At 37.6% G+C, this 17596-nt stretch overlaps 1 protein-coding gene across 3 annotated transcripts in view; it reads left to right on the top strand.

The window, feature by feature from the left end:
• LOC114476613 (collagen alpha-1(XIX) chain) overlaps positions 1-17596 on the top strand; it is a 132918-nt gene that overhangs the window by 60765 nt on the left and 54557 nt on the right. For all 3 annotated transcript variants that reach the window (XM_028468393.1, XM_028468392.1, XM_028468391.1), the window contains 2 exons: positions 9947-9991; positions 13733-13756. In XM_028468393.1, coding sequence (XP_028324194.1) covers positions 9947-9991; positions 13733-13756 — 69 coding nt within the window. The remainder of the gene's footprint in view (positions 1-9946; positions 9992-13732; positions 13757-17596) is intronic.

Genomic DNA, 17596 nt, shown 5'->3' with positions numbered 1-17596 from the left:
ATGCAGAGACATGACCTGAATTCTTATTTCATGACACCGCAAGGTCTAGTGCCCTGGCAGGACACAGTGATTAGGAGAGGGTGTTTAAAATAAACTGCTCAGCAGGTGAAATGATTCATAGAATCACCAAACTTAAGTACACTGTTTCCATTGATTTTTTTTTTTTTTTTTTAAAAAAAACAAACAGCACCGCAGATAACTACAAAACCAAGTCAATTGAAAAAATAAAACAATAAAAGAAGCAAGCATCATGCTACAAACAGATAACACAATTGCTATTTAGGAGTTCTTTGGATGTGTTTTGAGTGCCTTTAAAAGCACCCTGTGCACTTGAAATTGCACCTCAGTCTTCCTTCAATGGCATCCATTTTGAAATGAGTGAGCACCGCGCACGACAAGTTTTAAAATACTGGAGGTGCGCGACCTGGCGACGCGGCAGTGCGTGCTATGTTTTATATCGTCCTTTGGGCAGTTCCATAATTTAAACTATACTCAACCTTTTCCGTGTTGTTCCAGCATATTGTATCTTGAAATGTAGTTTTCTTCTATATGTTCAGCTTATTGTGGAAACAATAAATACAAGATAAATTAATTTCTTATTTTTATTCACACATTTATTTTTTAAAATATAGCTGCTGCTGCTCATGAACAAACAGTCCTGTCAACCATCACCAGTGTTTGGAATAACGGCGTTTAAAGTAATGACGTTAGGTAACGGCGTTTGTTTTTCAGTAACGGGGTAATCTAACTAATGACTTTTTACGCCGTTACAACGCCGTTATTGTTACTGAACGTTAAATGCGGTGCGTTACATGCATTGATTGAATAAAATGTTATCCGAAAGCAACCCTGGCTTCTTACTCAGCTGTAGTGAGGAGGCGGGTTAAAAACAAGGTGAGCGATTATGATTGGCTAAGGCGACGTGCCAGCACACACGACACACACACAGCAGATTGGATGAATCAGCAGAGATGGTGAGCGTGGAGCAGTCTGATGAAAAGTTGTCATTTTTAAGGTGGTGATACAAACACTACTTTAAATTGATTGTGGTCAAAGACAAGAACGTGCATGTGAAGTGTTCATTATATCCAGGAGTGAAGACTTTGTCGACATCCGTTGTCAGCAACTCAAATTTAATGAAGCACCTCACAACAACACACGCATCTAAAAAAATGTGAATTCTTTGACATATAGACACATTTTTTTTTAACAGTAACGCAAATAGTTACTTTCCTTGGTAATGAGTTACTTTTATTATAGATTAATTTAGTTACTAACGCAGTTACTTTAGTAGTGAGTAACTATAACTAATTACTTTTTTAAAGTAACGTTCCCAGCACTGACCATCACACACCAGTGAAAAAGGTGGCCCCTAGTATCCAGCCTCAGCTCAGGCAGAAAGAGCAAGAAAAGCATGTGAGTTATTTTGTCAACAAAAGGCCAATCCCTCCAATGAGCTACATAACATTGTTGAGGTCATAACTCGTTGGGAATGTCAGGTAGTTTTCCCATCAGGATGTAAAGCATGTAGCATTCAAGTCAGGCGAATAGACAAAAGGTTTTTTTTCTAATACTATTTCATAAAAAGTGACAGCAGTAGGTAATGTGGCTGTAACTGTTACATTTGCTTCTAGGGCACAATGGGTGAATATACAATGTTTTTGGTGTTCCAAATATGGCAGGGAAAAGTGCCAAACTTTAAATGTGATATATTAACTGTAAAAAAAATCAGATTTTATCCTCCTCCCCCCACTTTTTTTATTTTTCCCTTTCATTATCATTAGTTGAATACAAATATTTGACTTAAATCCTTCAGCAAACATGAGCACCCTGTGTCGGAGCCTGTTTCCAAACAGCCAAAAATCTCATTAGTTTTCACCCATTATGTAAATATTTCACCTTGGACAAGAATTGCTGTGAACTTTTTTCATGCAGTTGCAACATTTATTTCTCAACTTTTATTTCTTTGCAATTGAATTGAAAGATAAATCACGTCTTTTGCTCTGTGTTGCTGTTTCAACCAGGCTTTGAAGCGTAATTCCTTGATGTGTGATGCATAATTTTAATTGCGAGACTCTTGATGATTCATACTACCTTACTCATAATAAACCAATTATTTAATTTATAGCTGTGAGATCAGTGTAATAGTTGTAAGTCAAAGATTTAGAGCTTTTATTTCAAACTTCATTTGTATTAATCTTTTTTCTCTTAATGCCAAAATGTAATATACGGTACATAAAAGTTAAACAAATCCATTTTTCCAACCAACTCAGTTTAACCTTTAAATATATCAAAATATTATGTGAAGCAGTCTTCCCCTGTGTAGTGTGCGCATCAGTGTACTAGCTTATCTCCTGACCTCCATTTGACATGGACATTTGTCAGGTAAATCATGTAGCTTTTTGATAATGCATCTTTGCTATTGCTAAAAAAAATAAATAAATGGTGACACATTACACCTTCATATCAATAACTTACCTGTGTCATCCCAGCATGGGCGGTCAAAGTGTCAGACAGCTGTTGACATTTGGAATAAGGATTATGGAGTCATCATAAAGGAGAGCTTTTGCTTTGTGTCACCGTCACTGTTGATTTTGCTCTCTGAGTGCCAGGCCTTATGTGCGCTATGGTGCTTTGCTTTTACAACTTATGGCGGAGTGGAAGCCAGTAAAGTCTGGGATCCATGTGGATTATTTCAGAAGCTGTCAGTCTATACTAAAGCTTTTTCTCCCCCATTCCCACTTGTGCTTTTATTGAATTAGAAGGTAATGTGCTGCAGTTTCACACTTCTCCTTTAGGGTTTGGAGGTATTTTTTTATTTTGTTTTTTTCAGAGGGGAACGGATGAATAGTACATGCGAGTATGCGTTTGCCATCCCATCTTTCCCTGACTCAAAGGTCTATCTCATTTTTTAACTCTGCCTCTTTCTCCCTTTCTCTCTTCCACAATTCCTTCAACTTTCTCCACCTCCTGTCCTCCCTCTCATTCCTCATCCTTTCCCCTGCATTCTTCTGTCTCTCCTTCCCTCTAATCTACTGCAATGACCTAAAGGAGGGCTTCACACTGCAGCACTCAAATAATAATCAAGCACTAGGATGTTGTCAAATTTATAGGACACCGAGCGTTGCATAGCAACAGAGATTGCCGGGGTGATCCAACAGGCGCTGGAAGTTGGGAGAGGGAGAAATGGTGCAAATGACAGGAGACAGGCAAAGGAAGAGAGATGACAAGGAAAGCAGGAGAGAAAATGAGCGTTATGGAATGATACAAACAACGACAGGGTGAGAGAGATGAGTGATAGAAGAACACGAGGGAAAGTTCGAAAGTTCTGGTTCACTTGGCTGAAACACAGATTCACACGCACACACACACACACATACACACACAGCTTTTTCTTTCTTTACGTCAGCGTCTTTTCCATCAATTCATTTTATTTTTTAAACATCTTAACATTGAAACAGTAGGGTTCAGCCTGAGCCATGTGGTTCTGCTGTGTTGTTTTGGTTTTTTCTTTTCTGTGTTTGCTCAACACAGTGGAAACTCACACTTTATCCTATGTCTTCATCTTTGTTGCCTAGAGACAACTTTGGGTCTTTGGGCTGCAGTTCACCTCCAGACATATTTATTCTTCTTTTATTTTTGTTGATTTTATCTTCTCCATGAGAGAAGCCACTCAAAAAAAGAAGAAGGATTAATTACCACATAGATTAAAAAAAATAAAAATAAAAAAAACAAAAAAAAAATGAATTTGGCTTTGTTGAAGTAAAAACCAGCCATCATTTGGATGCTTGTTCTGTATTCATTGACAACACAGTGCTGAGTTATTTTTAGTCTCCTTTGTCCTGTAAATGAACAGACGCTACCCTTTCTGAAAGTGAATGTTGTGAGTTTTCTGTGCATTTGTTTCCTTCCAAACATTGTAGCCTAGGCTATATAGTTTGGTACAACTTTTCCCACAAATCAATAATACATTTTTTCCATTTACATTATGCGTCAGTGTCTTTTGCCAAGCTCTAAGATGAGAGGTAGTCTACAACAAGCATGTGCACTTAAACAAATGGATACAAAATGACTGCTATCAAAGCTAGCATTTAGCCCCAATTCAACAGTCATTCCTAGAAAAGTCTGAAGGTTAAAACTAATCTACTCTCAGAAATTAATTTGGACATTTTCAAGTTAATTCACTGAGGCACTAAAAGCTTGTGCTAAAGGCTAAACTTTAGCCGTTGCATTTGCGTTTGGGGGTGCACGTCAATCGTAGTTGGTGTCTTGCCTGTGTTGCCTCCGCGTGTCAATGGCAGGTGTTTCCGTTTTGGAGAGTCAAGTGAGTGCAAACGCTGATGACAGCTGCGCTCTCGACTAATTATTTCTTGTCACTGTGCACAGATTTGTCAGGGTTGGCGAGCCAGCCAGAGGTCGTCTGCACGACAGAGTGTCTGCCATACCTCAAGGTCACTTGTTGTAGTCTTTTTAATGGGTCACTGTTGTGTAAACAGTTACTTGGCACTGCTGATGTTTGTGAATGTTCAATGACTATTAATGTGTTACTAAAGAAATTCAACCCCAACTCAGACTTTGACACCTCATACTGAGTTAGTGTGTGTAGCCAAAAGAGATGCATCCATGCTGCTTAGTGGTCTAATAGACTACAGCAGTGGTTCCCAAACGGGGGGGTGTAACATCATGGGAGGGGGGCGCGAGTGTCATTGAGCGTGAAAAGTCGTTAAAGAAATAATTCTTTGCATTCAAAGAAAGACTTTTAAAATATGTGATTGCACATATTATTGCACATACATGTTATTTTTACAAGTTTTAAAGAAGAACAAACCTTTTTTAATAAAAGGGGCAGTATTGTGAAAAATTAACTTTTTAATGGTTTTGCTACAGTGAGATTTCCTCCCTCCCTTTTTATTCCACATTTTGTAAAAAGTCAGCTCCAAACGGGCCAGTTGGATTTCCCCCCCCTTATGACTCATAAGGGAAGGAACTCCTCCTCCTGACAACCCGTTATACCTCCACGTATCGCTTTTGACATGATCAGACGTGTTTGTGTCCTAATGTGATACAGCAGTAGGACAAAACAATGGACTACTATTGTTTCTTGTAAGTTTTTGGCTAAGGTTGTCCAGGGAGTGACGTCTACTGCCAGCATGGAATAAAGCCAAAACAAATTAGGATAAAGCTTTTATAGCTCAAAAAACAGATAAATCATCCGTAATGGTCAGTGACGTGCCGTGAGCACTAGGGTTGGGTAGGCAGGGCGTTGCAAATCGAAACCACCAATGTCAACACCAACGACAATTCCATATGTTTCTGCTGGCAAGTGTTAATTCAATTCAATTCAACTTTATTTGTATAGCGCAATTTATAACAGTCATCTCAATGCGCTTATCAAAATGTAAAATTCATAATAAGAAAGAAAAAACCCAACAAAAGCCGTCAAACAAAATCAACGTCGTAAAACACTGTTAAAGAAACATAAACAATTATTCAATAGTAGCCTCCATACTCTCCTAACAAGCTGTATCTCATGACACGGCAGCGCATCCGTTGTTTGTGTTGGAAACACAGAAACACGGAGAAAATGACGATGACAACAACAACTCAGAACAGCCTCAGTGAGGCACAACCACAAAGCCGATCCTACCATTCACTGTGAAAAAAACATTTTCTGACCTTACCTTTGCTGAAGGTCTGGTAGCTCAGGTGTTGGTCTCCCATCTTTTAAAAGCTGTCGTTTTTCCTCAAAAGAAAGTTTCTTTATCGTCTCTAGTGCTGTCATCCTTCCTGTAGTTTTATCCCGCTTCTAGCTAGAGAACGTAGCAGCTGCAGCAGCCACGCCGGATCAATTCACTAATGCACTGTGAACTTACGTATAGCATTTAGCATAGCATGGCTATGTCCAAAGGTAGATCTCTACGCTGCCTTTGGACGTTAATGGTTTTCATCTTGTGGAACTGACTGCGCATGCGCAAACACATAAAAACACGCTATGGAAACAGAGGTAGAGCAGCAATGTGCTTTCGGGAGGGGGTGTGGCCTCCTCCTGCCTTACAGCGGAGTGAGACTGTGCACCGTCTCTGCTATACCAGGAAATAGCAATGTTTAGTCATCTGGACTATGAAAAGCACAAAATGCTGACACTTTCAAATGTATAGGTACTGTAGGCTATCAGAAATGGAAAAATAAATAATTTATAATTAAATTATAATTAAAACAAATAATCAAAATATCAATTCACGCTTGGATAGGCACTGCCTCCCTTGCCTACCCTGACTGCACGTCACTGATAATGGTAAATTGTGAGTGGAGGCTTTTCTCGTCAGCATGTGAATGACAATGTTTTATTGGATGAGCCTGAAAAAAAGGAGTGCATTTTTTAATTCCATTTATAAAATATAAGCTTAATACAAGCTTTTTATAACACAATATTTGCAGCCAGCCTTTAATGAAAATTGAATTAATCTTGGATTGTCTTTTAGTTTTAATTATTGTGACATCTGTGATCTTGAGATTATGTGTGTGTCATTTGTTATTTATTGGTTTGTGTGCGTTTGTGTGTGTGTGCGTGCGTGTTGTTAATTTTATGTAGATCTATGGACATAAAATTAAGGATGGGCTTTGGTGTAAAAAGACGTTTAAAAACAAATGTGGAGAAATTATTTTGAAAACTGCATAATTCATAACCTACTTGGAATAATAGCGTATGAAATATTCATCAGCTAATTACTTATCTGTGTAATCTGCTTTTGTTGTTGCATTTGGAGGCAAAAGGGCAGCGGCAGGGACTGAGGCGAGAACAAACAGTCGGATCTTTCTGCAAACACTGCAGTGTTTTTGTGTCAATGTATTATCATTGGAAATGAAAAAATGAATAGCGGTCACAAAATTACTGTCATGAAGAAAAACAAATAGTCAAACTTGATTGTTGGTACAAAAGCTACGCTCTTAAGTTCTTACTGAATATATTAGCTGCTGCCTTGACTCATCTTTTAGCTAAATACTCTGTTTTTAAAGTGAGGATTTATATGTGTAACCATACGATTTCTATAAAGATGCTGTTAATGGTAATTTACAGCCATCCAGGTCTTATTCCTACCTTGATTTAAACAGTATAGATGTATACCAATGATGTATAAAATGTGTTAAGCTCTAATAATGCGTACATCAGGCAGCATGAGCAAAGAGAAGTATGGAATTCCCTTAAGGATATATGCACTGGTTTTATGTGACATCATTAGGCTAATATTTACTATGCTAGACCTTCAGCTTTTTCTTTATTATATGTTGTCTATGGACAGTGACTATGTGGGATTAAGCATGGCCGCAAAGACTTTATTGAAAGCAGAACCAGTTAGTGGGGCTTCATGTTGGCTTCCTTTGAACGTTTCGGTTTTGACCTATTTAATCATAGTCTGAGAAAGTGGGCTTTTAGCGGGAAGAGTCAGGCTTTTTCTGTGTGATTTCCAACTTTTCTTCCTGCAGCCAGAGAGCTTTTTCTATCCACAGATCTAGGCAGGTTCCAAACTAAGCAGTGAGAAATGGTGTTTTTTGTGTCACCCCTCCTAGCACGTATTCAGTACAGTACAAGAGAAATACGTTGTTTTTTTTTTTATTTTAGCAACGGCATCAGCTGCTGAAAGTCTTTGTCAAAAGAGGTAATCATATTTGGCTGTGATACAGATATCTGCATTGTCTTGCACTAATACCGCTGATTACGCCGTTGTGTGGTGAATTGATATTGGCCACAGTATTACAATCTCATAATTGAGCAGATTTTACATCGGTCCTGCGTGCACGACGGCAGGCTAATTCCACACACTCCTCATCACAGAGCAAATGATGCTCTACCAGTGGATAGGTTTTCACAGTGTTATCCTCTTTTCTCACAAGGACAAAACCTTATTGATATAAATTACACCAAATCTGGTTTGGTTGGGATACTCAATACATCTTTTTCTTTCTTTCTTAGTTATTGGCGTGTTGCAACCAAATTGAATAGGTGCATATCGCCACCTACTGTACATGTTTTATTTCATTACTTTATACTGTGGCTGCGTCCAAATAGTCTCTCCTATCTCCTTTCCTATCCACTTTTCCTTTACTCCGTGGATGACGTCACGGGGGGGGGGGGGGGGAATGACTTCCTTAAAGGAGTTATGGAAAGGCCATCAAGTTGTCTTGACAATCAGATGCACTTCCACTCGGTGACGTAATAATCCGACGGCGGCGAAGGTTAGTGACTTCTGCCGTGGTAAAAAAAGCTACAAATTTCTGAAAATGAATGACTAAAAGCACATTTATAACATTTTCCCCTGTGCTTCCAAACTGCTTATATAATCTCAAATATCACAAGGTTTGTAAATCAAAGGAAAAGAGGCTACCAGGCTACAAGGAACAAAGGTGAAACTAAAAGAACATCACATTGAGAATGGTTGCTCACACTCACCTTCCACTCGGAAATCAACATTAATCCAAAACAGGTATGATTATATGAAATTGTTACATTTATGCAAGATATAGGCCTACATAACGTTGAAGGGATACAAATGTACAACCGCACAAAGCATTCCTAGGAGAATGAAATATGTTGAATAAAACTATGTGGCTAGAAATGTCTCTGATCCATTTTTTCTTGAACGACAGAGTGCGCTGTTCACTGTTAAAACCGGTAAAAAAAAAAAAAAAACTGGCCGTGTCGTAAGGCTCACACACCACTACGATTATTTTCTCATCCATGCTGAAATGGGTGAAAAGACCGATGTCCGTGTTGACGCCCTGACGTCATTGTCAACAAGGACGCTGATTGTATTTTGCGCCTGCATGTCACACAAAACATTCGCTGGAGTTCAATATTTACAATACTCCGGAGGAGACATGACTGGTTAGCTGACTGACTGGTTAGCTGACTGGTTAACTGGTTAGCTTACGGGTTGACTGGTTAGCTTACTGGTTGACTGGTTAGTTTACTGGTTAACTGGTTAGCTGACTGGTTGACTGGTTAGTTTACTGGTTAACTGGTTAGCTTGCTGGTTGACTGGTTAGCTTACTGGTTGACTGGTTAGCTGACTAATTGATCCGGTACTCGAGAGCAAGCAGGAAAACCACCAAAGCTAATGCGCTGAATGTATTTATACGCTTCAGCAACGAGGGCGGGTTTATGCTAATGATGGCTCCGTTACATAACGCGGCTATGACAGCTCAACAATTACATTCTAAATGGTTGAATGGCTTTTTACATGTTTTAAGGAATACATTTATGACCAATTTAATGTGTTTAGAAGAAAATGGCAGAATTTGATTTACGCGGACTTTAGGAAAAAGTGGATAGGAAAGGAGACTATTCGGACACACCCCCTGTCTTGTTGCAGCACTTTCTTTTTTTTTTCTTTCTTGTTTTTTGGTGTGTTGCAACCAACTTGAATAGTTGCATATCGCCACCTACTGTACATGTTTTATTTCATTACTTTAAATGCTTGTTTCTCCCATTCTTGCAGCACTTTCTTTTCTTTCTTAATTCCTCAATACATCTTATTAAAATGTCAGCTTTCCATACTCGGTAGTACTGCAGATTCACTGAAATTAATGAGAATCCTTTTGGATATCACGTTTTAAAGAGCTTGTTGTGTTGTGACCTGATTTTGCACTGCTGGACAACATCACCCAGCTTTGGGTGTTTGCTGTTGTATGTGCCTCTTAGTTTGATGGATATACCAAGGGATCCACACAGCTGGAGAGGAGGCTGTAAAGTAAAGGAGGGAACGAAGTGTGGTCGGCCACACGGGGTGCAGCAATTAAGCTGTTTGCTTGTTGTTAATTAAAAGCAAATTAGAGACTGTGACAAGAGTTGCTGTCGAGCCTTAATTGCAGGCAGCATGCATGCCCAACCACACCTGTTGTTGCAGTCACTAATCTTGGTCTTATTGTCTTTTTCTGTTTGCTTCAGGGACGCAGAGGAAAGGATGGGGAGCCCGGACCTCGGGGGCCACCAGTAAGTCCTACATTGTACTGTTAACAAACTAAAATAGTTAGAGGCTGTTTAATGTACTTTAATAATTATGTTTCCCCCGCCAAAAAAAACAAAAAAACAATGATGTTAAAATGGTGTTTACACTGTCTTTGCATATCGGGGAAATATTCCTATCTTTAAAAGTACTGGTACAGTGCTCGTCGGAAGTATGTATTCATATTGACATTAACAGGAGTTCCACAGTGTGGATGGGAAAATGACTGGAATTTATATATTTTCTTTTGATAGCCGGAACATTACCAAAATTTTGTCAGCTGTTCCATGACTCATTATCAACATTTCCTGAAAATGTCATCAATATCCGTTTATAACTTTTCTAGTTATTGTGTACAGACGGACAGCGTCGCACTGCATTAGCTTAGCATTAGCATTAGCTTAGCATTAGCATTAGCATAGAATAGAACACTGATGATGATATCACCATTGATGACGTCATCAGTTTTAACATTCTTGGAACATCGATGGTATCACTGTTGATGACGACATTCGTTGGAACATTCTGATTGGAACTCTGATGACATCATTGTTGATGACATCATCAGTGTTCTAAAAGACTGTTTGACAGGAGTTCCACAGTGTGGATTGGTCATTTCATAATGGTTTTAAATTGGTTTTGGAATGAACAAATGACTCCAAAATTATGGATGCACACACTCGGGTTTTTGGAAGCTGTTCAAAAAGTTTCAGGTCGATCAGACACTGCGTCGGGGAGATATGCGCTGCAGATGCACACAGATGTTTCTTGCATTATAGAGAGATTCCATTTAAAAACAGCTTCTTATGTTGAAACAAACTATGATAAATTTTGCCTCATGCAAACTGACTAAACACAATCTTCTCTTGTCATGGCACCTTTTAGTGGGTGTGATATTTCAGCCGATAAGTAAATGGTTTGTCCTTTAAGTTGATGTCTTAAAAGCAAGCTGAATGGTTCATTAAAAAAGATTGCGGCAGGTTGAAAAGCAGACCAATTATTACAGCTTGATGACTACGTGGGTCAGAACCTTTTTAAAAGTGCGTTGCTAATGTGGAGGCTCACTGAAGTAGATGGGGTCTGAAGGTTAGACCACATGGTTGGATTCAACACACATTAGTCTTGAGCTCAAATTGCTTAGAAATTGAAATAATTTGTTTTAACTAGGCATCTAATAATTTTCAGCATTTTTTTTTTTTTATTGTAAAAAAGATTTCTTCAAAAAAAATAATTTTGACATATTAGCGGCGAATTTTGTGTTTAGTATAAAGAGTACGACTTGATGTCAAATGAGCTAATCAGAGGACAGTTAAATTATAGTACCAGAAGAACTAAATTACCTAAAGATGTATTGGAATTAAAATTATTTTTGGAATTTAATTTACCAAAAATAAATGCAACATGACTTAAATTCCACTACAGCTCTGTTTATTTATTGTTTGGATTTCAGTCAGTGTCTCTTTTCTCTATCAGGTGTTCATCCTTTCATTCTGCTTTTCCTTTGTTCAGCGCTGCCCTATAATACGCTTGTGTGCTTTGCCCCCATAGACCTTCTTTATTTATTTTTCTTCACCCGGTGGCACTTGTTCTTTGTCTCTAATTGGTCATATCTGTTGTGTGACGGGGATGGGATTGTTCCCCCTTGACTCCTCTGTCTCCGCACTTTGACGCCTCTTCCTCTCTGTGGTTGCACCCCAAAAGTTTCCTTATCAACCTTAATCCACTGCACATTTAAGTGGAGTTGTCACATGGGTGTCCTGCTCCTGATCTTGTGTTCCTTTGTCCCTTGAAAAAGTTTAGAGATAACTTAGTTAATTGGGTTCTTTTTATAGTTTCCTTTGCTTCAAAGCCAGCACAATTTAAGCCTGAGTGATGGATGCAGTGGGTATGTATGTCTAGGTCAGCAGCTCTTTAAATAGAACCTTGACTTTTTAACATTTAAAATCCATTACTGGTTTACAGCAGGGTCAGTTATAATTGTAATTGTGTATTTAATTGCAATTATGGCATAATTGTAATAGCAATTTGAAAAAATATGTTGCTGTCATAATTGTAATTCAATTGTAATTGAGTTTAGATAATTAACTGTAATTTTAATTGCCATGAAAATTCTATAATAGTGTAATTTAACGCAAAAGTGGGGAACCATGTTACACTTATATGTACAGTTCTACACATACAGTATGTAGTTAACAATTATTAAAATATATTTCATATCAAGCATTCCCACGTTTCACCATTTACAAAGAATGTAAATCGAGGGGTGTACTGACACCAAAAAAGGCTCAGACACCCACACCAAAAATATTAAAACTTATATTTTTATTGATTAGGAAGTGCAACAAGGTAATTAGATGATAGATATGTATTTCTAGTGTAATTTACAGCTGATTTAGGACCCGTTATCATAAGAGATGCTAAGAGAAAGCTAACACAAGAGGAAGGTTAACTTTTATTAGGTTATTTAATTTAGGCTCAGCAATTGTGATAAATTGTAATTGACATTAGTAATTGAGAATGTAATTTTAATCAACTTTCTGAGGATAAAAATAATTGTAATTTGATTGTAATTGGAAAAAATGCTGGTCACTGTAATTGTATTTGAATTGTAATTGACCATGGGTAGTTGAAAATGTAATTTACCCAATCCCTGGTTTGTAGTCATGTTTGTAAAGCTACATAGTAGTCTTGTTTATTATAACATTTCATTAGAAATCATCAGAAGAGAGGACATAATGCAGGAAATCGATTAACCTCTTGCTTGCTTGTTGTTGTAATGCTTAGACTGTATCGATTTGTTCAAAATGTCCTCTACTGATTCAGACAGGCCATACTATTACCACGAAAACACAGCTTTCCAGGCTCAAGTCTCACTCGAGTGCCCATTTACTCCTTCAATTATGGTCTTTTTCCTTTTCTTCAGCTTTTAAAAGAATCTCAGATACTGTTTGTGTGTCTGGCCCACACATTGAATGGACTCAAACACTGTGATGCGTTACAAGGAGCCACTTCGCTCTCGTGTTGTTGAGACAAGCAGAAGCGTTTTGGTTTCATGTCGCCAACAAAAAAAAAAAAAAAATGCTTTAAACGTCCAATTATTTTTTTTTTAGGCACAATTTCTCGGTGATCAAGATGTAAGGAAGTAAAACAATCTGCTGTTTTTTAAATGCTCATCTTTAATTATCTACAATATAACTGAGTCACTGACTGTTAAACCACTCCCACAAGAGTCAGTGTACTTAAAAACTCGTAAAATTGTTGGACACAAAGTTGAAGGGGAAAAGAAAGAGAGGATGGAAAAGGTGTGACATTTCTAAATGGCACTGTCCCGATAATACCCTTTGGGAGTGCCAGATTTGCTTTCATCCTCTGGAATTGGCATTTATGAGTCACCTGTTCTGCTGAGGTAGATCTCCAGGGCAGAAATCACCTATTCAAAACACACTCCTGGGCATCACTCCCTCTCGTCCATTTGCAGCAGGGCAGCGGGTGCAGTCGAGGGAGGAGCGTATACTTAGTTTGCAAAGTCAAATCAGTGATCTCCCATTAAACAGAGAGTGTGTGAAAGATTAATAACAAAGATACATTCAGAGAGGAGCTGCAGACCACTGGGCCAAGCCAAAAGCTTTTGCATATACAAATCAGGGTTAAATTGTGAATGCCGTGTTGACAAATATGAAATGTAATGTGTAGAAGAATATTCATGGTGGTTTCTTTATGTTCTGCAGGGTCTCCCAGGAACCTCTGATGGAGTAAGTGTTCTTCAAAACGTATGTTGTGCTTCAGTGTGGTCGGTGAACATGGGTGTCCCTGAGTAAAAATACTCAGGAAATGTTAAAGATGTCTGTTTTTATCCTCTTTCGGTTAACCAAAGAGGGTTACATCAACATCTTTAAACTTTTACTGATTATTTGGAGCAACCAGAACCAGGCATTTTGATCAAAAAAGCTGCTAAATGATCTAAAAAGCTGGCTGAATGCTTTATTCCAATAGGATATTTAAATGCAAATGAAGGTGTGTGATGTCTTCAATCACATGATTTCAAGATGGTGGAATACAGGTTTTATTTTTTACAGTTAATAAAACAAATATGGTGCAAAATGATGTGTTTTGTTAGTCGTAGATTTTCTAATAAGGACAAATTCAAAGATTTTAGGCCGTATTTGTAAAACCAGTGAAGGATCCTCTTGAATAAATTGTAGTTTGCATACCTTATATGGTATAAAATATAATAAACTAAGTCTGTCAAATCCAAACTTTAAACCGTTTATGCTTTCTCCCTAAAGCCACCTGCTAATGGTGAGGGCAAATTTTCTGCTATTGTTGGAACTAAACTAAATGCAACTAAATTAGTCTGCAGTTTGAAGTCAGACAGTGCCTTACAAATATATATTTAATTATCTCCAATATGAAGGTACAAGAAAACAGCACTGTTTGTTCCAGGCTTTTACACTTATGTGGAATTTATTTTTAGGCCTGCTATTAATGAAGTGTTGGAAGTCGCCACGTTTTATTAAGAGTTTGGATTTAATTGGTTCGTAAATGATTCTGAATGGAAAAATGTATCCACGGGGTTTGAAAATGTTTACGGTAATTGTGAAAGAGCGATCACTCATTTCAGTCAATTGTACTCAGTCTTTGAACATGTTCAATAGCTGTATCCACATTGGACCTCCTGCATCGCAGCACAGCATGACTCAGTGCTCACACTTCAGGCAGACAGATGGTTATTACTTATCTCACTTTTAAAATAAAAAAAAATATATATATATATATATAAAGGACCCTCAATCAATTTTATGACGTCTGGAGGAAACAGTATTCTGAAAGTCAAACCTGGAAATATGGAAATCAACTGGGGCTCCACACAAAACGTCTCGTGGCCTATTGTGGGACAACCTTTAAATCCTCTATCGTTGTTAAGCAGGACACAACTACTAAACCTTAAAACACATTTGATCGCAATATACATCATTAACCCTAGAACACTGTCGCTAAAATTAGTAACATCATCACTATCGCCGGGTGATTTTTACCTGATAATATTAAACCCACACAAAAAAGTCATTATAATCAGAATATATCAAAATATGACATGACAAATTGGAGTTGTGCTCTTTTATTTTCAACTATGCCATGCTTAACAAAATGAAAAAAAAAAAAAAAAAAAAAAAACTATCATTGATGGACTCAAAAATATTAACCAAAATTATTGAAAAATGAGGAATGTAAGAACAAAATCATTTTAGGGAGAAAAAAAACCCCATTTCTGGCATTTTTTGATTGGATAAAAATGATCACCTGACCTCGCCATATGCATTTCCTTGGAAATCACCACTTTGTGATATGTATTTACAACTACTGAACTAAATGAAGATAGCATGGAAATTTCAGGACCACTTTTACTTACCGTACTTTATTTTTTAGATGCAGTCAGTACATAGCCTACAGGGTAATAATAACATGACACTATCATTATTGTCAGGTGAAAATCACCCGAACTTTTGTCTGTAGGAAAAGTGGGCTTTTGAAATAGGTGAACATCTACGCCTTCTAAAACATCAGAGAAAATGCTGAAGCTTCCCTGGAACTCACGATAATCTAACAAACACAATTTCATGAAAATAATGTACCGGTGTCATATACTGTTTGCATCGTACTGAGATTGTATATGCAAATGCACACTACCAGAAAATGAAATTTTGCTAATTTTGAAAAGTCAGCAAACATATGTTTTATTTGTTTACTGGATTGGGTTAGGGTTAGGTTAGGGTTATAATCCCAGTACGGAGGTAAACTCAGTACGTGACACCGGTGAATACATTTGCTCGGGTGAAAATCACCCGCCGATAGTGTTCTAGGGTTAATGGAGGCACAATAAATAAAAGAGAATTGGTTCAAATGAAAACTACAATGTTTAGGCCATTAAGAATAATTAGTCTCACAAATTAGTAGGGATGTAACAATTCACTCAACTCCCGATACGATTCGATTCACGATACTGGGTTCACGATATGATTCTCTCATGATTTATTTTACAAAATGGGACTGTAGACAAATGATGACTGAAAAATATTCCTTTATTTTTTGGGGGGGAAAAAAATATTGTCCTATATATATCCTTTTATTTTTCATTGTCAAAAAAATCCCTTGATAAACTATTCAAAACAATGCAATTTAACTAAAAATAAATATTGAATGAAATAAATGAATAATACAAATGAAGAAGAAGCCTATTCATTTAAATTCTGGTTCTATAGTAAACAATGCAAAACTGCATAATAGTTCTTTTTCTTTTTAAAAGTGCAACTGAAAATGTATTTTGTGCCTTAACAATTGGACAGTCATTTAAATGTATTTACGTCAGATATTTGTTTGGACCAGCAGAGGGCGCTGGTAACCCAGTGGTTGGTTGGCATGCAGATATCTTGCAGTGAAGAAGAGATGCTATGCTAGCAGATAGAGCTAAAAGAAAAACGTGACTTTTACAGCTATGCACGTAATATTACAGATATGTTTTGGTGCTAAAGGGGTAAGGAATCATTTATGAACATGTTTAAAAGTAGAAGGCGGCCAGAAAGAAAGTATTAGCAGATTCTGTCCGCCGCCAACACTTCTGGATAGATTAAAAAAGTGCTGCAATTCAATTTTCACAGTATCGATGTGAATCGTGATATCTATGAATCGATTTTTAACTGCCTTACGATTAATCGTTACATCCCTACAAATTAGTCATAATCAGTCTCATATAATAACTGCTATAAAACTCAAAACTTCCCCTGACAGAAATTAAAATAGCTCTGACGTGTTTGAGTTCCTTCTGCCATTACCGCTTCATTTTAATGGGTGTTTTGGTGAATAAACGAATAAATGCAGGCACATGCTGCAAGGAAAACAACACGTAAGTTGTATTCGTGTCGCAAAGATACCCTGTTGTACACAGTGCAATTGTTTGAGAAAATTGCTTGCTTGTAGCCCTGAAACATTTAGTAATATCTGCGGGTGAAAAAGGTTGTGAACAAATAGAAATGGACCAACTGTGGAGATGGGGGATAAATATATAACAAAATGATTCGAAAACTCAAAGAAAAAAAACCTTTCATGTGAAATCTCTGGTTGGTTCAGACATGCAAGGAAACATTGTTTCAGTGCTCTTAGTCACGCATTAAATGTGCATGGCAGCCTGCCTTTCCCATAAATCAGTCATGCCCCCACTTTACAGATACATCCTCCCTTCATCATTATGAATTTATGCCTTCAGTTGGATGACAAGGAAACTCATGTCCCAGAGAATCGCTGCTCAATTTAATACGCTGTAATGAAAGAAGTACAGCCGGACATTCAGAGGAATTTACACAGCCTAATATGATAAGTGAGAGGAGATAAACTAGCACACCTCCAAGAAGAATGGAGAGGAAGTGTTCTACACAGTAATACTGAAACAGCTTCAAGGAGTCTAATTACATCTCAATGCCATTCTTGTGCATTTTTTAGCTCGTACAAAATAGACACAAGTAAAGCTTTACTGGAACAACTCTGCAAAAGTACCCCCACTCACTCACTCACTCACCACAGTGTGAACAATTTAGAGT

The sequence above is a fragment of the Gouania willdenowi genome, chromosome 15 (genome assembly GCF_900634775.1).
Source record: "Gouania willdenowi chromosome 15, fGouWil2.1, whole genome shotgun sequence".
NCBI lineage: Eukaryota > Metazoa > Chordata > Actinopteri > Blenniiformes > Gobiesocidae > Gouania > Gouania willdenowi.
The sequence above is the reverse complement of the archived record's forward strand: the minus strand, read 5'-3'. Positions and strand labels throughout refer to the sequence as shown.